The sequence below is a fragment of the Nelumbo nucifera genome, chromosome 8, assembly GCF_055504915.1.
Source record: "Nelumbo nucifera cultivar China Antique chromosome 8, China Antique-T2T, whole genome shotgun sequence".
Lineage (NCBI taxonomy): Eukaryota > Viridiplantae > Streptophyta > Magnoliopsida > Proteales > Nelumbonaceae > Nelumbo > Nelumbo nucifera.
The window spans coordinates 25057784-25080187 of record NC_142656.1 but is presented as its reverse complement, the minus strand read 5'-3'; the positions used below and the strand labels follow the sequence as shown (position 1 = coordinate 25080187).

Here is a 22404-nt window from a genome sequence, read left to right as displayed (position 1 = left end):
GTTCTGCGTTTTTCGGGAGAGAGCACTGCGTCACTATCCCGAGCTGGCCGAGGCTGCACAGTCCTACAACGCTTATGATGACATGACGCCTCCCACCATAAACAACCTTGCCAATGAGGAAGGGGAAGGGTACGAGGACGGCGAGGAGGGAGATGAGACTACTAACCTCCCTGCCGAGGATTGAACTGTTGTGGGTTGCATCGAACTCTCTTATGATTCTTTTTTTTTTTACAGCTCTGTATGCCGAGCTTTTGGACTATGTACTGGGTATATTTAACTTAATGAAAAAATCTGCTCATTTTTTATCCGAACTTGTGTACCACTTCTCTCCCCTTTGTCTTTTGTTGTGCTCCTTAGTCTTGTTGTGGCCGAGGCTTGGGGTTGGCCGAGATCCTTAGTCAACAGTTAGCGGGACCGGAGTGCATTCTGAGCCCTCACCTTTGGGGTGCTTAGTTAGTGGTCTCGGGAGCTTTTGGGGCTCTTCAAGGGCTGGCCATTGCTCAGCTAGCTCTAACCAACTTTTAGTCAGTGCACGCCTGGAGTTTCATGACTGCCCTCAAGCCTTGGTGGGTAGGGGCATTCTTCTCCATCCTTGGCTCGAGCCATTGACAACCGTGTCAAGTTGCTTGGTCAGCAATATGCTACCGAGCTATGCGTTGTGGGCTCAGGACATTTGAAGATCAGTCGAGTCAAGGTGCCGAGCTACGGCGGTGTTGAGCAGCGTGCATTGTGTGTGTTGCATGTACTGTGTGTGTTGTATATTGTGTTGCGTCGTGTAGTGTGTGTGTGTGTGTGTGTGCAATATGCCGGGCAATCAACTCGTTGCTTGGATAAAGTGCTCTTCATTATCAATAAGTCATTGGTAGTACATCCTAAGGTTTCCTATGTTCCAACTCTATAGTATTGGTTGGCCATCAAGGTCTTCAAGTCTGTAGGTGCCCGGTTTGGTAACTCTGGTGACTTTGTATGGCCCCACCCAATTTGGCCCGAGTTTGCGGCAGAGGGCGACACCTGTCTTGAACTCATGTCTTCGGACCTTAGAGTTGTAGTATCTTGCTATCCTCTCCTATTGTGCTACCATTTTGACGTGTGCTCAGTTCCAGGCTTTTCTACCTAGTCTAACTCTGCGCAAAGGTCCTTGTCATCCTGGTCTTCATCAAAGAGCTTGGTCCGGAGAGTTGGGGAGCTTATCTCCACAGGTACCATGGCCTCGGCCCTGTAGGTCAAGCTGAAGGGTGTCTCTCCAGTAGTCGTTCGCGGAGTAGTCCTATATGCCTAGAGTATGCTCAACAGTTCCTCGACCCACCTTCCCTTGGCCTGGTCAATCCGGGTTTTCAGGTTGTGCAATAAAGTTCGGTTGGTTACCTTGATCTGCCCATTACTCTGTGGTCGATGTACAGTAGTGGTTTGGTGATCGATTCTCAGGTTGGTGCAGAGGGCCTCAAACTTTCGGTCGGTGAACTGTGCCCCATTGTCTGTAATAAGGACCCGTGGAATGTCGAACCGACATACAATACCTTGCCAGAAAAATTTTTGAGCATTATGCACGGTAATGCGTGCTAGTGCCTCGGCTTCCACCCATTTGGTGAAGTAATCCACCGCTACTAAGAGGAACTTTTTCTATGCAATGGCGGTAGGGAAGGGGGCCAAGGATGTCCGTGCTTCACTGTGCGAATGGCCATAGGCTGGTGATCGGCTTTAAGGGGACCACGGGCTGAAGATGAAAAAGTTGGAGAGTTGCTGACAATTGTCGCATTTTCGGATGAGTTGGGTTGCGTTTTGCTTCATCTTTTGCTAAAAGTAACCCTACCGGAGTGCCTTGTGCACCAAGGTGCATGCACCGGGGTGGTCTTCGCCAATTTCTTCGTGGATCTCCCTGAGGACATAATCTACCTCGACTGGGGAGAGGCACTTAAGGTAAGGGAGAGAATGTGAGCGGCGATAGAGTTGGCCCTGGATGAGGCAATACCGAGCTGATCTGTGCTAGAGTCTTTTTGCTTCTACCCGATCATCTGGAAGTATGCCTTCCCGAAGGTACTGCATGATGGGGTTCATCTAGGATGAATTGTGCTTTACCGGTAGGATGAGGAGGGCTATCAATGTAATGCTCGGCTGAGTCAATGTGTCTAACCGCGCTGAGGCATCGAGGTCGGTCTTTGAAGAGCTAGCTAGCTTTGATAGCGCATTGGCTCACATGTTTTCAACTCGAGGAATCTACTGAATGTCAAATATTCAAGCCAGTGGATGAGATCTTGCACCTTCTATAGATAGCTTTCCATTGTTGGCATCTGTGTCTCAAACTGGTCGAGGATCTAGTTGGCTACCAATTGAGAGTCGCCAAAGGTTTCAACTCACTGAGCTCATAGGTCTAGGGTGAGATGGAGTCCGGCAATCAGGGATTTGTACTCGGCCTCATTGTTGGACACTTTAAACTCAAACCTGAGGGCGTGCTCTAACACTGTGTTGTCTGGGTTGAGTAGGATGAGGCTGGCCCCGCTGGCCTACTAATTTGACGAACCATCCACATGTAGAGTCCACACCTACAGGGGTGGGGCCGGGTCATCGATGGTAAATGTGCGTTCGGCAATGAATTCGGGCAGAGAGTGGGGCGGAGAGTGGGCCTTAATCGCAAGACAGGGAGCGTACTCAATGTCAAACTCACTCAGCTCTATGCTCCATTTGACTAAGCGCCCAGATGCTTCCGGCCTTTGGAGGATTTGCTTGAGGGGCTGGTCAGTAAGCACTCGAATGTTATGGGCCTAGAAGTAGGGTCTGAGCTTTCTAGCCAAGGTGACCAGTGCTAGTGCCATTGTTTCCAGGTTAGAATATCGGGTTTCCATGCCGCTGAGGACTTTGCTAGTGTAATAGATCGGCCTCTGTACCCGGTCTTCTTCTCTAACTAGTACCGAGCTAACGACCTCATCCCCAGTCGAAAGGTAGAGTAGTAGCTCATCCCTTGGGCTTGGTTTGGTAAGGAGAGACGACGAGCTCAAGTACTGCTTCAGTTCTTGAAAGGACCGTTCACACTCCTCAGTCCATTGGAAGTCTTTTGGTCGCTTAAGGGTTTTAAAGAAGTGCAAGCATCGGTCCACAAATTTGTACATAAATCTACTAAGGGCAACTATTCTTCCGATGAGTCCGAGGTGATTGCATATCGAGGATGGCTTGTATTTTCTTTGGGTCAGCCTCGATCCTCCTCTGTGTCACCATAAACCCCAAGAATTTGCAAAAACCGACCCCAAAGGCACATTTGGTTGGGTTTAGTTTCATCCTGTATTTCTTGAGGGTGCCAAAGACTTCCTTTAGCTCGGCAAGGTGATACTCAACCTTCTTGCTTTTCACTAGCATATCGTCGACATACGCCTCAATATTTTGGCCAAGCTGATCCTTGAATACCTCATTCACCAGTCGTTGATAGGTAGCACCAACGTTCTTGAGGCCGAAGGGCATCACCTTGTAGCAATACAAGCCACGACCAATGATGAAGGCCATTTTCTCTTGATCATCAAGATGCATTTGGATTTGGTTGTATCCCAAGAAGGCATCCATGAAGCTCAGGAGTTCATGCCCTACCATTGCATTGACAAGCTGGTCAATCCTCGGTAAAGGGAAGCTGTTTTTGGGGTAGGCTTTATTCAGGTCGGTGAAGTCGATACATATCCTCCGCATCCCATTGGCTTTCTTCACCATCATCATGTTGGTTAGCCAATCGGGGTATTTGACTTCCCGAATGAAACCAACATTGAGCGGCTTTTGTACCTCATCGGCGATCACCTGCCACCGCTCTGTAGAGAAACTCCTCTTCTTTTGCTTGATAGGTCGGTAGCGAGGGTTGACGTTCAACTGGTGTGTGATGGTTTCAGGGTCAATCCTCGACATATCTACAACCGACTAGGCGAACACGTCGGTGTGATCTATCAACAACTATATCAGCTCTTCCCAAAGGTGGTCGTCAAGGAGGGATCCAACCTGGACCGTCTTCTCGGGGTCTTCTTCATTGAGTGGCACCTAGATGAGGTCTTCTACAAGTTAGCTATGTTGCATCCTAACCTTGTCTCATAGGTCGTAAGCCTTGGCCATCAGTGTTTCCACGGCTGGGCATGGTCCTTGGCAAGAGGTCAGGTAGCACTGTCATGTGGTCCTCTGGTCCCCACGTGTGACTCCCACACCATATTGGGTTGGGAATTTTACGGTGAGGTGGAAGGTGGAGATGAAGGCTCACAAAGCGTTAAGGGTCGGCCTGCCGAGGATGGCATTGTAAGAGGAAGGGAAACGGACCACAATGAAGTCCACCATGGACGTTGTGGTGATGTCACCATCTCCTATCAACAGGGGAAGGGCTATCCTCCCAATTGGCATGAGAAACTCCCCAGAGAAGCCCATTAGGAGAGTATTGATTGGGGTGAGGCGATCCCTATCTATGCTGAGCTTGTCGAATGCTTCTTCGAAAAGGATGTCTGTTGATTACTAGCGCATTGTCGTATGGGGTCTGCACTCCTTGGAGGTCGTCCTCTCTGAAGGTAATCGGATCATCTTGCCTCTTCTTTTGTTCACAATGGTCGACCTCGCACAACTGAGCATACTTTTTGGACCCCGAGCTGCTTTCTCCCCTGTGGCAATACCTCCGGATATCACATGAATCACGCCAGCAGGAGCTCGCGGAGGCGGCCGAGCATTTTCAATGTGGGGTTCTTCCTGTTCTTGCTTCTCATTTTTGTCGACGAATCCACCGAGGTATCCACGCCTTATCAGATCTTCAATGTGGTTGCACAAGTCAAAGCAATTGTCTGTATCATGGTTGTGGTCTCTGTAGAACTCGCAGTACTTGTTACGGTTCTTCTTGTTGCTTTGAGTTTTCATCTTCTCGAGCCACCGGACATAGTTGCAGTCGTGGATCTGCATGAAAACTTCAGACTGCGGTATACTCAGTGGCGTGAATTTCTGATAGGTCGGTGGAGGTGTCCGCGCTCTGTGGTCGGGCCAGCGATCTTGCCTCTTGTGGTTCCAGTCTGACCTTTCTAACTTTTGCTCATTTGTATCCCTCCTCTTTTTGTCAAGCTTCTCGTCCTCTTCCCCCATCTAGGCCTACGCTTCTTCCGCATTAATGTATTTTTGGGCGTGCGTCATCAGCATGCCTATGGTTTGTGAAGGGTTCTTAGAGATGGAGAAGTTGAAGGGCAAAGGGCGGAGCTCGTGCTGAATAGCGGTGACGACTACTGATTGGTTTAATTTGCAGACCTGTAATTCCTCAGTATTGAACTTCGCTAGATAGCCTTTGAGAGATTCCCCTTTCCTCTGCTGCACTTGCATGAGACTAGCCAAAGTTTTCCAATGCTTTTGGCTGGCTGTGAACTGAGCCAGGAATTGGGTCTCTAGCTACTCCCACGACGCGATAGAGCACGACAGAAGGGATGAGAACCACGTCAGTGCCGGGCCTTTGAGACTTGCTACCAACGCCTTGCACATCAAGGCTTTTGACACCCCATGGAGCATCATTTGGGCCTTAAGTGCGTCGATGTGGTCAATAGGGTCTGTTTTCCCATCATATCTATTGAACTGCAGGGCGCACCACCCTGTGGGAGGCACTTCTTCCACTATCTCTTGGACGAAGGGCGACTCTTTGACGGGTTGAGTTGCTGGTCGCACGGGCTGATCTACGGGTGGTGTCATTCTCCTCTGGCTGCGTTCTAGCTCCTCCAATCGTCACTAGAGATCCCGAATTTCTTCTTCTTTATTGTTGTCCTGGACCGCGCCGTGCGCTGCCCTTTCCTTGGTCTGCAAAGCGGTCTTTTACCGAGCTTGACTCAGCGATAGAGACCATGTAGGGCGGCAGCGTCCATTTGCCGAGCCTTTCCTTGGCAGGGACCTAGGCCGATTGATGTGTTCTATTGCGGTTCTCGTGAGAGCGGACGCAAGAGGCGGATTTTCTTTTCATGTCTTGCCTTTCTTGGTGGGACCGTGTTCCTCTTCTCTCTGGTCGGCGCGTTTTGGGGTCCTCAGGGTGAGGATCGTCCTTCGTACGTGTTGAGGTGTGAGAGGGAATGGCCTAATTGGGTGGTGCCATGGACCCTAGTGTGAGCATTATCTCAAAGATCTCATCGACCTTCTCTTGCATTGCTCGGAACTGCACAAGATCCACTACGGTGGGAGGCTGTTGATTCTCTTGCCACGGGCGGTTGTGTCGGCAAGATTCCCAAGATGGGGATCGCACTACGGAACGTTCAGACTGGTTCTTGTGCATCTTGGTCACTTTCTTGGTTACGCAATAAGGAAGAAAAGATTTCAGGAAAGGCTTTTTGTGTGTATCATATAGACGACGCCGATATGATGTTGCTCGATCCAAGGTAATGCACGAATCGAGGAGGGCAATCAGATAGTCTTTGCCAATAGGGCAGAGCCGAGGTGGAAGGACGAAGTCGTGCTTTAAGACCTGTGATCAAGAAAAGATGTCGGAGGCCCAATGAGGAGCTATCCCTAGATAGATACTCCGACACTCAAGTCAGTAGGGGGGGTAATGGATGGTCGGGCCGAGAAATGAGAGAGCTGGTTCGAGTAGAGCAATAATAGGTGTGCTAGAAGTTGGAATCCCTTACCTTGAGCGTGGAATACTCTTTTGTAGCTGAAGGTGCCATGTCTTGGTTAGACTAGGCTTCCGGGGTTACTGGGATGGGATTAACCGTTGAGGTTCTCGGGAGAGAGTCCTGTCCCCAATGGAGTTGTCTTCCTCTTTCTTCTTATCCGCAGTGGTGCTTATCTGTGTGAGGTGTAGTAGTGTAGTCCGGTTTGGGCAGAACCGATATCCACTGTGAGGTCAACCGGGGTCATAGTAGTAGCATAGCCCGGCCTGGGTGGAGCTGAGATATACCGACGTAGCCCCAATGGTCTCACAATAATTGGGCAGCCACGTGTCTCTTATGTCCAGCTCAGCCATGATCTGCCCAGTTGGTCTCATGTTTGATTAAGGAGGTTCAATGACTATTGTTGGGTATGCTAATATGGATTATGTATGCAATTTAATAAAAAGAAGATCAATAATGGGCTACTTGTTTACTTTGGCAGGTGGGTCCTATTAGTTGGAAGTTAACCCTTCAGTTCACTATTGCCTTTTCTTTCATAGAGGCAAAATATGGTTATGGTTGAGGCAAGTTAAGAAGCTTTGTGGTAATGTTGCATTTTGATAATCAAAGTGCCATTAACCTCGCAAAAATAAGTTTTTCAAGCAAGGACCAAGCATATATAGGTGAAGTATCACTAGATACGGGAATTGTAATTAACATGGGAAAGCTTACCCTTATCCCCAAGCCCAAACAAATATATTGTGCGCCTGATTGGGTTAAGCAACCTTAAAATCTATTAATATACCATCACAATCTGATACAAGATCTTTTAATTTTGGTTCATTGGGCTATACAATGGGGGTAGCCCATCCTCAATAGGTAATTTAGCTACAATATTAATAATTTTAGTCTAAAAGAAATTAAAAACCCAAAAAAATGCACACATGGGCCATACTCGGTTTGGTTCAGTCTAATTACGAATATCACATTGATCTTAGGGGTATAACTTGGATGGGTTGGGTCAAATTATGGAACCAATTATAATGTTCCACGCATTCCACAGCTCGTTAAAAAATCATTGCGTTTAGCTAATTTGAATTTCTAAAAAGGTTAGTCTATACATTAATTTAATTATGGCTATAACCTAATTTTATATAATTACTAATATTTAAAAAAATTGTAACATTTAATCATTAATAAGGTAAAATAAATAAAATTGAACACTAATAGGTAATATGGAAAATTAATTATTTTGTGAAGTAATTAACAATAATTTATTATTTTTGTTAAAAATCATTTGTATAATTAATCCAAATTATTAAATTATTTTTATAAAAATTTAATAAAATAATGATTAATTATTTTAAACAATATTGCATTACTCTTATAATAATTATCCGTTTCTATTGTTTTACTTTCCCTCGACAAATTCGTATAAGAACATGTAGGGCTATCATGACTTGGCGGGTTGGGAAGCAGATCCCGAACTTGAGTGAAAAACCGAAACCCTAACATGATCCTAAACCCGACGACCCGAATAAGCCTAACAGTGCTACACTAACCTACCTATATAGGAACGGATCAATCCGGGTTTATAATTTAGCTTGATCCCACCACCTGTGCCCTAACTGATAAGTTGTGAAGCACGTGATTGATTAACTACCACTTCCACCAACCCTGTTAAGTGAGTTTCCATATTTGCCCTTTAACCCTCTCTCTCTCTCTCTAGTAGGCGAGTGAGAGCCTCACAAATCACCATTACCAAATAAGAGAGTAAAGTCTGAGATTTCCCTTGCAAACATCGAATAAATCTTGTCTCCCTCCTAACTCTGCAGCGCAGTGCCGATCTCTCGTTTTTCTTCGTTGCTTGTAATTTGTCCAACTCTGAAAATGGAGTTCACAGAGCAGCAACTGAAGCAATTCAATGGCTCTGATTCGAGCAAGCCTATTTATGTGGCTATAAAGGGGAGGGTTTTTGATGTCTCCACCGGCAAGAACTTCTACGGTCCAGGTGGGTCCTACTGTATGTTCGCCGGAAAAGATGCTAGTCGAGCTTTGGCCAAGATGAGCAAGAACGAAGAAGACATCTGTGCTTCTCTGGACGGCCTGTCTGAGAAAGAGATGGGCGTTCTCAACGACTGGGAGAAGAAATTTGAAGCTAAGTATCCTGTTGTTGGCAGCGTTGTCTAGACCTCTTTTCTTTATCTTTCAGATACATATAGATGCTTTGGTCGAATTAATATATATAGATATTCTGATCGAATTAATATTCTGGGTCTTACTTGGTTTGTGGGTTTATCCTTGTTTGGTGAAGTGGGTCTATGCTGGTTAATATCTATAATGGAGTAGTGAGATTTTGGATCAGAATGGTACTGAATTTGAATGAAACTTTGTAGATTAACAAATAAATGAAGGTCGTATGGCTTTTTATTAATTTTTTCCTGTTTCTACTTTTTGTGACTTTTGAATGCGGTATGGGTTCCATTAATTTTGCTATGTTTCTATTTTCTGTGACTTTTGTTGGGGTTTTCATTCTCCTTAAACACCGCAAGATTTTGCTCTCAGGAGAAAACTATAGAGGGTACAGTAGATTTTCTGTAGAATAAACCAAAAGGAAGATGGGTTTTGTCAGAACTCAATTACTTCTAGAGGTCTCTCTTCTCAAGAGAAAATTTGGCTTTTGAATTTGTTATGGTGAGATTTTGGGATATTCATAAGCGTGGAGAAGCACTTCCATAGAATCAGAAAGAACTGTTTGGATGTTTATTGGAAAGAAATGAATTCTGAGGAGCCAAGGAAGCTTCTTTAGTTGTGTTTGGTTTGAAAGGAAAGGTAGAAAAACCTATATTAACCAGGGTTACTTTGACTGCTACCACCAAAGTTCTTATTTTGGAAGCCATTTCATTTTTTTTTTTTAATGTTTTCGTTTTTCCTGGGGCAATGCTTTCTTGGCTCATCTGATTGCGGGCTGTTATCTACAGTAGGCCAAACAAATGGTGATGTTCTCACTCTTAGTTTTTGTGATTAAAATTTAGGTTTGTCATCACAGTGGAAAGCAAATTGTCTAATCAGTAGGGCTACATCTTGATTTTTTATGATTTAGACTAAACAATTCTGGACAAGTTCTAATTTTATGTGACTCATAATCTATCTTTTTCAAGAAAAAAGCAGTCCATCCATTCAATAGCTTCCTCTTATCAGCAAAGTAGGAAGAAGGAATGTTACATTGAGTGTCTCATAGCACTGCATAACCATTAACCACTACACGGGGGGGTTTTTTTGTTATCAGGTCCCCAGCATCATCACTAATCCATGCTTAGTGACCAAGTATTCCTCCTTCTTTATTACAATTTTGTTTCTATTATATTAAGTTCATTTAAGAATCATAGATCATTGTTCCAACTGCTGACATTCTCTTGTATCACGGAAGATGGACACAATCTTTCTTTCATGGGGATGGCTGTTAGTGCCAGGTTAAGGCATTTATTCATTAAGGCTCAGTTTGGAAGGAGTACAAATACAATTATGTACGGTAAATACATACAGAATAAAAGGTTTTGCACTCTACATATTTGTATTTGTTCTCCTTCCAAATGGAGCCAGAATTTGGGAAGAGTGCAAATGAAAATATGTACAGTGCAAAGCCTTGTATACGGTATTTCTAAACTTTTTATTTGCAGTCTTCCCAAATTGAGCCTTAGGCTGTGTTTGGTTGCATTGAAAATGTAAACCAGATATATTTATCAAAAAAAAAATGTAAACCAGATATAAATTTTGCACCCTGTTCAGTTTTCATTTATTTGTTTGTAGCTATAATTTGCAATCTTACATGACAAATTTGTACTTTTTGTCTCATGTGCATTCATTAGAAGTGTAAATTTTGCATATCAAAAACTGATGCAAAATTTGCACCACCTTCCTCCTACCCCAATTCTCTCTCATATAAAGTGGGGACCACATCTTCTAGCATCCTATGTCGCTCAATAACCCTCCTGCCTCTATTCTCTTGCACATAAGGTGGGACCATAGTATTTTACTTTTCACAGAAAAGAAAAGATAGTCAAATCTGAAGCAACAGTAAACCAGAATTTACACATCCTATATTGATAAAAAAAAAAAAAAGAATTTGCACAGCCTATTTGCACTCCCATGCATTTACACCAGTTCAAATGAAATTTGTACTGCAGCCAAACACAGCCTTAGCCACAGACTCTGCTAGTTATTTTGTTTTTTAGTAACAGATAACTTCATTAAATGTATTTAAAAAAACAAAAAGCAAGATACAAGGATGAAGCTAGCTTCAGCTAGCCAACAGTATTGCATCACATTGTATAATCATCGCCCAAAACAATTCTTATCTTTTTACCCCTAACTTAGCCAGCCCATTTGTCATAGAATTTGCATCCCTTGGAGACCAAAGAAACCTAACATTTAAGTCAGAAACTAAATGATTCATTCTCTTCTGCGTATCTGTAATTCCAAGCCCCTTCTTCCTCATTCTTCAGCCACCCTATAATGACTTTTTGAGTTGCCCACTAAATATGTTATTGAAATTAGCTGCTCTATCCAGTTTAAGGCCCTGCAGTATATTGCATCCCTTGGAGACCAAAGAAACTTAACATTTAAGTCAGAAACTAAATGATTCATTCTCTTCTGCGTATCTGTAATTCCAAGCCCCTTCTTCCTCATTCTTCAGCCACCCTATAATGACTTTTTGAGGTGCCCACTAAATATGTTATTGAAATTAGCTGCTCTATCCAGTTTAAGGCCCTGCAGTATAGCATTCTGTTATGGGCCAGAGAATAGGATCTCGTAACGGGTCGGTCCACGGGGAAAACCTCCTGTTTTCCCTTGTTCCTCCCTTTTCTTGAGGAACCTATTTTGGTGCTTTAATGGTGATTTGTTCAAGAGATCACCAACTCTCCTCATTCTTTTCTTGACTGAAATTTTCGATGTGTTTATTGAATAATATCAGCTCCTTAAATAGGAGATTACAAGAGGTAGAATCCTACTTTTAGGAAGACTCCTTGCTAATCTACTACTCTATCCTATTAAACTGATAAGATAAGACTGAACTGATAAGATAAGATAAGACTTCCTTAATCTATCCTACTGAACTGATAAGATAAGATAAGAACTGTAATTAGATAAGATAAGACTCCCTTAATCTATCCTACTGAACTGATAAGATAAGATAACTGAATAGATAAGACTCCTACTAATCCCTGCTACTGAAAGCAGATAAGGTAAGAATACTGAATAGATAAGATAGGATGAGAACACTAAATTGCTGCTGCTGAGAACACTAAATTACTGCTGTTGCGGTCGGCGCCCACATCACATTCACATCTACAGTAGCTTTAGTCTTCAATGCCCAAGGGACCTGAAAACGTACCCAAAATGTTGCATCATCCCTGAATACTCCCCCAATGCCTGAGGGTCCTGGATTGCCCAAGCTACTAACTCCATCAACATTTAGCTGTCCAAGCTTCAAGTCTTCTGTTTTCTTTTTTCCCTTCTGCTAAGTGGTAAGCCAATCATGCTTCCTTTTACCTATTCTCTGTCATGGTGAGGTTTTAAACTTTTTGCCACCTGAGATAGAGGTACATGGTGTTTATTATGGATATTGAGCCCACGCTGCACCCATATTTTGTTGTATCAACATGGATTTTCTTGGAGAAAAATGTATATCTTGGAACCAGAAGGTCTCACTTAGTGATTCTTATTTTCCCAGTATCCAATCGATGTTCATGTGAATCAACCAAATAACAGAGATGTAGTCCATCCACAAATACAAAACTCTGTTGGATTTGGATAGGTCCCTAGATGGTTTAAGCAGGACTCCCAGAATCACAAGTTTTGGCTCTTTAATACTGCTAGATCTTACTCAGGTGAAGTGAAGATGATTTTGGTGGGATTTTGTGGAATAGCCATGAAAGACCCCCGTGGCATATATGTAATGTGGCTTATTTGCAGCCTACATTGATGATATTCCATGAGGCACAGGTACTGCATATGATCTGTTGATTAGAAAGCAGTGTTGTTAGAATGGGACCAGAAGAAAAACCGAAGATCTCCCTAAGTCACAGTTATACTGGTTTTATCAGAACATAGAACCATAAAAAAAAAAACTGAGGCGTGGAAACCATGGTTCAAACTTCAAAGTATTGGTATGATACGTATTGATTTTCGGGGTCACTGAAACTCTAATTATTAGGATTTAGTGTTTGAAATGCGTGATACACAATTTTGAACCATGCTATAGAAACCTCACTAGATCACTGGTTTACTGGTTCAAGCATCTGGTTCGATCTGAGCTTGATAACATTGACTAGAGGAATCACTGTGGCAATCCTAACTCCATGAAACTCCGGATTATTGTGCCCATTGGACAGACCATGATTCTAATCTTCTTGAGCCATCTCTCATGGTTGGACAGTTGGGCTGCAGCTCATTTTGCAGCATTTTGTTCTCATTCATCTCTTTAGCTTTCTTTTTGTGTTCCAGTGCCTTCTTCCTTGAGTTGTTTGCCTAGATGGGCTCCCCCACCTTTTAAAATAATCTTGAAAGAAGTCGGAACTGAATCTGTAATCTTGAGGGTGAAGGAAGATACAATTGCCATTTCTACCTTAAACGTTTGGAGTTGGCCAATATAAACTTATGAAACATAATTTTTCTACCTGAAACTTTTTTGGGTTGGTGACACAAATTGCTCTTTTTACTTCACTGTCAATTTTGACATTTCAAACTCTAAACCGTAAAGATCAGTTCCACACGCATTTTTATATGATGTGATAATACTTATTTTTCGTCAATTTGTATTGATCAACCCTGAACATTTTAGGTACAATTCTGACAAGGTTATGGATAGACTTAGGCGGTGTTTGTGATAGATGCTGTTTCCTGAGAGGCATTTTCTCAGAAAATGGTGCATGCTGTTTTTTTAGCAAGCGTTTTCTCATATTTTTCATTTTGGCATCATTGCTTTTGCTGCCATATAAGTGTTTTTCAATGTCACATTACAATACTATTGCTAGCAACAGTAGAAAAGCAGACCAGATCTTTCCCGATTTTCAAGGTGTGGTCTGAAAAACGTTTTTCAGAAAAACGGCCAACCTAACAACAGGTTTTTCTCAGAAAATGGATTTCTGATATAATGCTGATGTGGCATTATTTTCCCAAACACCTACTTGATTGTCTAAAATCTAAATAGAACTAAAGGTAATTATTTAAAATTTTATAATGAACTAATTTTAATTTACCATAATGTTCATGAAATGAATCCACCGTAGATGATTAGTCGTGGCCTCATAGATTATAGCACTGAAATAGGGATGCAAATGTATCCATCTGCCTGCATTCAAATTTGAATCCAATCCAATCAAAGTCATTTGAATCTGATTGGTTTGAAAGTAATATATTTAATATAAGTCATAGATTGAAGTCTCATTGAAGCTATTACGTCAAAGTCATTTATAGTTTAGTTTATAATTGGTAAGTTTTGATAATTTTTGTTTAATTTATTAATGGTATATAATATTTGAATCTAATCTTAACCCGACGGTGAGTTTCAATTTGAATTTGAGGCTTAGTTTGGAAAGAATATAAAATACAAATACATAAAAATATAAGGTTTTGCACTCTACATATTTGTATTTATATTCCTTTAATTATATATATATCAAGATTCAAAATATCGATACATTTGATATGTTGGTAGAGGCATATTGGGTAGTATTAGTGATTTTTTTTTTTAAATCTGGTTTAGAGGGGCCGGTATAAGGTCTGTCCACCCCTGAATCGGTCAAAACCCCGATACACCCTTTGTAGGAACAAATAAAGGTTTTGCACTCTACATATTTGTATTTATATTGACTTTCTATTTTTAAAATGGATTTAAACCTTCCTGTCCAATGAAATTATGGGATAGAGATCTCCCTTCCATAATAATTTGTCGAGATCTATTTGTACATTATATCACTTATAGTTTATCTTTTTAAAATCCCAATTTTTCCCTCCTATAATCATGGTTCAAAGTATCGATACGCCTTTGCATATCGGTACTTAGAAACACATGGAAATACATTTTTTTTTAATTTTTTTTTCAAATTTTGGTTTTTGGGAGATAAAAATGGATTTTTTATTAAAAAAATGGGGAGCTAAAAGTTGGTTTTTGGTGTTTTAGGACTCAAAAGATACGATATGATACATCCGATACAAGGCGTATTGTATTGATTTTTTGAACCTTGCTTATAATCCTTTTACCTTGACTCATAAAAAACCACTGGAAATCAATTAAAACATGTTCCAAGCATTTTTTAAAAAAATGGACATGCATCGTAAATCACATCCCAACCACTGCATGATCAGTGAACCGTTTCCCCCAATGGTTGAATGATGTGGTGCTTACATGTATGTGCACATACATAAAAAGTGGTGACGAAAATCATCTTACCAAATAACATTAGTGTTACTCAATGCCTACATGGCAGAAACACTATCAACCATATAAAGGTGTTTTTTTGTAAAAAGCGGGTCTAGCAAGTGTGGACATTTTTTTTTTAAATGAGTCCCAAAAAACGTCTATGTTTCCAAACACCATTTTAGGAAAGTGTTTTGTATTTTGTTTGGTTTGAGTCAAAATGATTTGAAATGATTTCATGTCAGCACCATATAGGCATTTAATTAGATTTGAACGGCCAAATTTCTAATTGGCTGGAGATTGTATTTGGTAAAAACACTGCATTTTGATGAAAATTCATGTCAAGGGGTGTTTAAAAGCCAAATTACTGTGGGAGGGAGGCAAGGTCTCAAAGCCTTTAGTGGTTTGGTGCTAATGTGGTTTGATATGGATGAAAAAACACATATTTCCTACCAAACAGAGTCTAAGTATATTTATACTTAAATTGTAGTTGTCGACGTCAGATTCCTCACGTTTCTTCCTAACTCCTTTAAATTTTGTATATTTTTTGAATTTCTAAAATAAAAAAAAATTAAATATGACATATCCAACCTCACCCACAACCAATTTGGTTAAGAAGTTGAATGTAACGTGGGCATCTTTTTACAATTCAGATCTCATACTCATACCTACCCACAAGACTCTACAACTGTACATTAGGATCATTTCTCATGAATGATAACATATAAATACGAGAGATGTTCTCAATGTATGGATAAGAGATCCAAACACATCTTTTTGAAACCAGCTCGATGCAGAGGTTTCTTCTGGTTCAAGCATAAGTGAAGGCACTTCTGTTTGGAAGAATAAACAGTTTTTCAAACCAAAAATGCTTTGATTGAAACACCTACGGTACCAAACACAACCTAAATTGGTTTGACAAAATTGTCAAAGTAAATGACTAGACTAAAAGAAAGTCATAGCAATGTACCAAAGAACGGATGGATAGGCTTGTTGAGTGAATGATTATTAATAAATAATATCGTTGAAGCGATAGCTGGAAAAGTCCAAAAGATACCCTTTTTTTTATTATTTGTGGGGTAGCAATAGCGTTGGATAGTCTTCCTTGCTTCCAAGCTAAGAAAGCTCTCTTGGTTCCCCATTGTTTCATATGTTAGTCTATAGTTATTAAATTCTCTTATGCATCCGCCATTAAAACAGAAATAAGCACTTTTATGCCTTGTTTGTTCTTGAAATCAGCAATCAGTCTCAACCTAAGATGGGGTTCTATCAGACTCAGACCAGATTAGACTGTTGAACCAGTGACCCAGTGAGATTTTGGAGTCCCCGGTGAATTTTCGAATTTTCTGTCCGCTCCAAGTCTGTCAAAGTGTCAAGCTTTACTTTTTCAAATTTGCTTTTTATACATCCATGAGCCATCAAATTATCAACTAAATATAGAAAATAATTGCATGAAAAACTTTTCTCTGATTCATGGCGCTAGTTTTATGTAGTCAACATCTGTTTACATCCTATATTATCTGGCAGCTTCTTCTTATTGGATTTAATTTGGCCCACAAGTCACATCGATTTGGTTTTGGATAATCCAAACCATTCCACATGCCTACATTATTCACTGAGTAATATAGAAATATTTTTCTTCCAAGTTACGACAGTGATTGGTTGGCTAACGGCCATGAGAGGAACTATTCTCTCTAATAAATGATTCATTGGAGGCTCCCATTGAAACTCCTCTTTCTGTAAGTATACAGAATGATGAAAACAGTGCAGCTCCAAACAATAGTTCACGATTGATTGTATGATATTTACAGTTCAATACTTCCATTCCAACTAAGGACTATGCATTGTCTCGCCTTAACAATGAAGAATTGGCCTTGAAGAGTGAGAAAGACCCAAGAACTCACATTTTAACACAAGACATGGCCCTTGATGAGTTTAGCATTTACCTTAGAAACCATTAATGTCAAACCGTCTGAAGTAGTCTTGATCAGTTTATTGGGGGATTATAAATAGCATTCAAGCTGGTAGGATAGAAATTAGTGAGCAAAACAAGTAATGCTTTTGATGGGGATTAAGCTGTTGAAAGCTGAAGCCATGATCAAATGTTTTAGTTTTGCCAGGTGTCCTGACTTCTCCTACCAGTGTTCAAATTTCTTACCTAAATTCAATGATTCAACTGGTCCATGGGAACAATTGGAGCAATGGGGCTTTGCTAACCCTTAGAATATAAGCCATTGTATGATGATTTGGGCTCAGCTGGATTTAGTCATATTGCTCTAGTCTTGAGTTCGATCTGCTTGGAGGCCAAGCTAGCTTGCCCATTGATGATGTTCACCACCAAACACTGCTCATTTTGACATGGGTGAAATGATTAACCAGTAATCATCAAAGCAATACACTAAAACTCTTGTAGTGGGTATGTTCTTCATGATTTTATGGATTGGAATGATAAAACTCTATTAAAGTAAAGAAAAGATTGGTTTCAAAGTGCACCATTTGAACTAAATGTGTGCTTGTGCTCTGCCATTACACTCCAATGAAGTTGGTGGAGTTGGTCATCTAAGCAGGCACAAGTGGCCCCCCTAACCCTCAATTAATCAATGATTCAACACCCCAAACCAGTAATTTGGTAGAACATAATCAAATACTGGATGTACCAAATTCAAACATCATTATGACTTGCAAATTTCAACCATCAGATTCATTGACGTTTGACTTGAATAATGAACAATACCTAAGATGACCCACTTAATGAATGGATTAGATTGTTATACGTGGCACTGATTTGGACTACCAAGATTCAAGATGCTTTACCTTAAGAGAGATGTAGAATGAGATTTGTCATCCACTGTCTCTAATAACAACTGAACACAGAGAGCGAGCCCAAGTCTCCTGTTCCACATTGAGACCACGCTGGTCGATTAGTCTGAACTTTCCTATTTAGCAAATCAACCACAACCGACTAAGCTGTTATTAAAACTAATAACAACCCATTTTTCTCCTCTCCCCAAAACCCGCAAATCCAAGCTCAAACCCTGTGCCTTTACTACTTGATTTTGCTTTTCGGCCTGAATCTTGGTAGTTTGATAAATTTAGGTACGTTTCTATCTTATTAACATGTCTGGAAGAAATCCCACGTATACCAACCCAAAACCCTGCAAACATCTTGCAGATTACAAGCTAAAACATGGTTTGGATGGGTACAACTCACTTCAGAAGAGCCTCAAAACAACCCCAAATGGAAGAACTGCCATGAATCGAGACCAGAGCAAGATACCCAGATGCAGTTTTTGTTCTGGGTATGAAGGGAGGCTTTATTTTTGTCTGATCTGTTCCTCCGTTTCATGTTTTAGCTCGCTTGAATTAAACCACGCCTTCTTGCATTCCCAATCTGTGAAGGGTCATGAGATTGCTGTGGACATGGAAAGAGCCGAGCTCTTTTGCTGTGTATGCTGTGATCAGGTCTATGATCCCGATTTTGATAAGGCGGTGATGTGTAAACAGATTATGGAGATGCCCTGTAACAACAATGTTGTTGATGTTAGTATAGAGAGTTCAAATAAGAGGAGAAAGGTGGCTCCGAAGAAGACCGCCCTTGATTTGAAGAATTCAAGGGATTTGGTTATGAGGTTGCGTCGAGAATCAAATTCATGCTTTCTTTGGGGCTTGAGGGGATTGAACAATCTGGGCAGTACTTGTTTCATGAACTCGGTGTTGCAAGCATTGCTTCATGCACCCCCATTGAGGAACTACTTCCTTACTGAACAGCATAGCCGGGAAAGTTGCCGGAAGAGTTCATTTGATGGACTCTGCTTGCGCTGCGAAATTGCCACTCTCTTCTCTGCTTTCTTTTCTGGGGATCGGGCACCTTACAGTCCTGCCCGGTTTCTTTACAGGTGAGACATTGATTTATCTCTGCTATTTTCTGTGCTAATTGTTAATTGTTATTTCCAGTGGTTTCCATTATCAATTTCAGTGGAATCTGTACAATAGGCAAAAATATTGGGTGCGGACCGTGCGGTTTCTCACCAAGTGTTTGTAAGATAATGTATCGTCAGCTGTAATTATTGCTTACAGAAATCACTATCTTCTGTACAATAGGCCAAGAGTATTCTGTAATTCTCGCTTAAATAGTATTTATGTTTATTAGTCATCTATCTAATTTTTATGACAATCCGTCAGCTACAAAAATCACCATCTTCACTTGCATTTCAGTACACTAATCTGATAATCGAGATGTCTTTCATAAATATTTCTTATGGTTTATGCGTGTTGTTAAAGATACAAAATTACATTTGCAGCTGTAAACTTCAAAAAGGATTTTTCCCCTGCAGCGATTTTCTACCATCTTCTAAAATGTGGTCGAATTGAATAGATTCAATTGTTGATGGCAGGAAAAAGTATTTTGGTGATTGCTTTACTTTATTGAATTAGGCATTTCAAACTCATCTTGTTGTCCAATAACGCTGGAGATCTCCTGATCTTGTTACTTTGTTTGCCCTTACAAAATGTCTAGGGAGATTCATTACAAGCAGTCACTCAGTATGAGCTTCTTGATTGATTTCAAAAACACTGTTGTTATTCCTGCAGCTGGTGGAAGCATTCAGCAGATCTTGCCAGTTATGAACAACAGGATGCACATGAATTTTTCATCTCACTCCTTGACAGAATCCATGAAAGGGGGGAACAAGCCAGACCCTCAAACAAAGGTATTTGAAATATCAAGGTCTAGCATTACTTACAAGTATCAAATTCTAGAATGTTGTTCCATATTTTCACTTTGACATCCATTTTTAGGCCCAAAATGAGTACAATGGCGCCCATAAGTAGTAACTTGCTTTTCTAAATTTAGCCCAGTTTATGATTCTCTATAAGCTTTTTCTTTTTTTTTTTACACAGATAATGGAGATTGCCATTGTATTACTCATAGAGTATTCTCTGGGGTCTTGAGATCAGATGTTACTTGTACAACATGTGGGTTCACTTCAACAACCTATGATCCCTGTGTGGATATATCTCTTGATTTAGACCCAAGAAACGGCTGTGCAATGGAGGTAGCTGATGGGTTCATCAAACAAAGTGAAACCAAGGACATGTCTACTCTTGTTGGTTGCTTAGACCTCTTCACAAGGCCAGAAAAATTGGGCTCTGACCAGAAGCTATACTGCCAACACTGTCAAGTAAGACGAGACTCATTGAAGCAAATGTCCATCAGACGGCTTCCATTGGTCTTGTGTTTCCATATAAAACGATTTGAGCATTCCCCAATCCGAAAAATGTCAAGAAAGATAAACCGGTACTTGCAGTTCCCTTTCACATTAGACATGACCCCATATCTATCATCTTCAATCGTGAGGAATAGGTTTGGGAACAGGATATTTGCTTTTGAGAGTGACGAAGCAGATATTTCTACAGAATTTGATGTGTTTGCAGTTGTTACTCATTCTGGGAAGCTTGAATCTGGCCATTATGTGACATACTTGCGCCTGAAGAACCAATGGTACAAATGTGATGATGCATGGATTACACAAGTTAGTGAAGGGGTGGTGAGAGCTTCACAAGGCTACTTGATTTACTATGTGCAGAAAATTCTTTACCACAAAGCAAGTGAGGATATGCTAGCTCAACCAATTTCGCCTCATAGAGATTCATTTCTTTCTACATCTGTGTGTTGCTAAATGGAATGTCTTACATGGAATAAGGTTAAACACCAAGCTAAATCAAAGAGACATGGGTTTTCTCTCATCTGTGACCGGATAATGCATGGACAAAAAGAAACAGAAGTTTAACATTTAGGAGGGTCTGAGAATCATCCCCTGCAAGCCATAAAATAAGACAGGCTTCAGTTGTAAATAGATAGAATGCAGAGCATACTAAGAACAACCATGCTGTTGAGCTCCAGTACTTAGCATAACCTTTCCAGAGAATATCAACCAAAACTTACTCTTCAGATTCAACAAAACATGTTCCAGATTTGACTCTTATTGACTCATGAGTTTCCTGCTCAGGTATTTGACGAGTTCAGGAGCTTCAGAAACCATTCTGTTTCCTACTTACATGGATATAATTTCAAGTGAACTTGGCCCAAGTTTCTCTTTGTGGCCTTTTAGATCAGACATGTACATTTTATTTTCATTGAAGCATTGATGGAATTAATTATTTTGACTCCTGTTATTAACACAGTTTCAATGAATATGCAACTCCTGATTTCTAGTGGCTCTTCCATCTTTACAGTACCTTCAATAAACAACGAAACCCTAATGCAGTCTTATCAAATTATGATAATCACCTTAGCTGTCTATCCTTTTATGTTTTTCTTTTTTTTTTTCTTTTCCCCTTCTGTTGTTATCAATTTTTAGGCTGTTGTACTAGATCTGGGACCCTATTGGTGCTTTATGGTGCTGCAGCCAAGTGAACAGAAGAGCATCTTTTAGCTCACCTCTCTTAGTAAAATAATCTCAAGGAATGCTTCATCCGCCCATGGCCCACTCTGGGATAAACACCATTTATGCGACCTTGGGCCAAGTGTTGACTGATAATTTCTGATATTATACCAACCAAACTCAGTGCGACCACCTGGGCCAAATGTACACTGCTTGTGCTGCATGTGAATGCTGCCACCTTGACTCTAAAGGTGTTTGTTTGATAACCAAGTTTACATCTCCAATTCAAGGCAACTTCATGTGGAACGTGTAAGTGAACCCTTGTACCTACATGTCTTTGCCCCATTAAGAGCGCCAAGGCTACATGCCAGAGAGGATGGTTGTTGGCTGGGGTTGGCATTTGTTTGGAATCCCAACCGCCCACCTTCTAAATGGAGCGGTGTAGCGGGTAGAGAAAGTGGGAAACAAATAGAAAATAAAAAGTAAACGATGAATCATTCCTGTGATAACTTCTATAAAAATTTCAGAAACCTTTCCTGAATACTAAATTGTGGAAGCTTTATAGACAACCATCCATCAGCTATGGGGTCCTTTTAATTTAGATTATTTACTCGTGCATTTCCTCTTATCTGTATACTCTATACCTTGTACTGGAGCTTTATCTAACCAGTACAAACCATCTCGGGTTTTAAACTTCTTAGTTGTGATTGTGAGTTTAAAGAACTTATCAAGTATAGAATGTAATGTCATTAGTCATTATTCGAATACTAAATTGCAGTTTTATGATACTTGGAATTGAACCCAATAAACTGTTGAATTACCTAACTGACAGTTTCTGTTTTTTGACAGTTTTTCTTTACAAGTTTAGAAAAGCACTATGAGCTTTACAAGTTTACAAGTTTCGAATTAAAGAACTATGAGCTTTCCAAGTTTCTGTTTTTTGACAGTTTTTCTTTACAGACTGAATTACCTAACTGACAAATGACAATTTTATTTATCCTTTTTTTTGGCAATTACTAACTAGGGTTATAAGTGGATTGAA

The 22404-nt window shown here is 40.7% G+C and overlaps 2 protein-coding genes across 3 annotated transcripts; both read left to right on the top strand.

The window, feature by feature from the left end:
- The first annotated feature begins 8307 nt into the window (after positions 1-8307).
- Positions 8308-8991, top strand: MAPR2 (membrane-associated progesterone binding protein 2). Its single transcript, XM_010270219.2, has one exon. The coding sequence runs from the start codon at positions 8448-8450 to the stop codon at positions 8745-8747; it is 300 nt and encodes a 99-aa protein (XP_010268521.1). The 5' UTR covers positions 8308-8447; the 3' UTR covers positions 8748-8991.
- Positions 8992-9130: 139 nt separating this feature from the next.
- Positions 9131-21203, top strand: LOC104605437 (ubiquitin C-terminal hydrolase 22-like). 2 transcript variants are annotated; one of them, XM_088893472.1, is made up of 4 exons: positions 9131-18075; positions 18152-18875; positions 19570-19688; positions 19879-21203. In XM_088893472.1, exons 2-4 carry the CDS (start codon positions 18232-18234, stop codon positions 20655-20657), a joined length of 1542 nt encoding a protein of 513 aa, XP_088749598.1. In that variant the 5' UTR covers positions 9131-18075; positions 18152-18231; the 3' UTR covers positions 20658-21203. The 2 variants fall into 2 exon arrangements, with proteins under 2 accessions (XP_088749598.1, XP_010268522.1); XM_010270220.3 differs by having other exon boundaries at positions 9131-18875.
- Positions 21204-22404: the final 1201 nt, after the last annotated feature.

What these genes read in the sequence shown, in the direction of transcription:
- MAPR2 (XM_010270219.2), top strand. Translation starts at nt 8,448, where the DNA reads ATGGAGTTCACAGAGCAGCAACTGAAGCAATTCAATGGCTCTGATTCG.
- LOC104605437 (XM_010270220.3), top strand. Translation starts at nt 18,097, where the DNA reads ATGTCTGGAAGAAATCCCACGTATACCAACCCAAAACCCTGCAAACAT. An exon ending in CCTGCCCGGTTTCTTTACAG is followed by an intron (nt 18,876 to 19,569) that starts GTGAGACATTGA and finishes TTATTCCTGCAG; the next exon opens with CTGGTGGAAGCATTCAGCAG. An exon ending in AGCCAGACCCTCAAACAAAG is followed by an intron (nt 19,689 to 19,878) that starts GTATTTGAAATA and finishes TTTTTTACACAG; the next exon opens with ATAATGGAGATTGCCATTGT.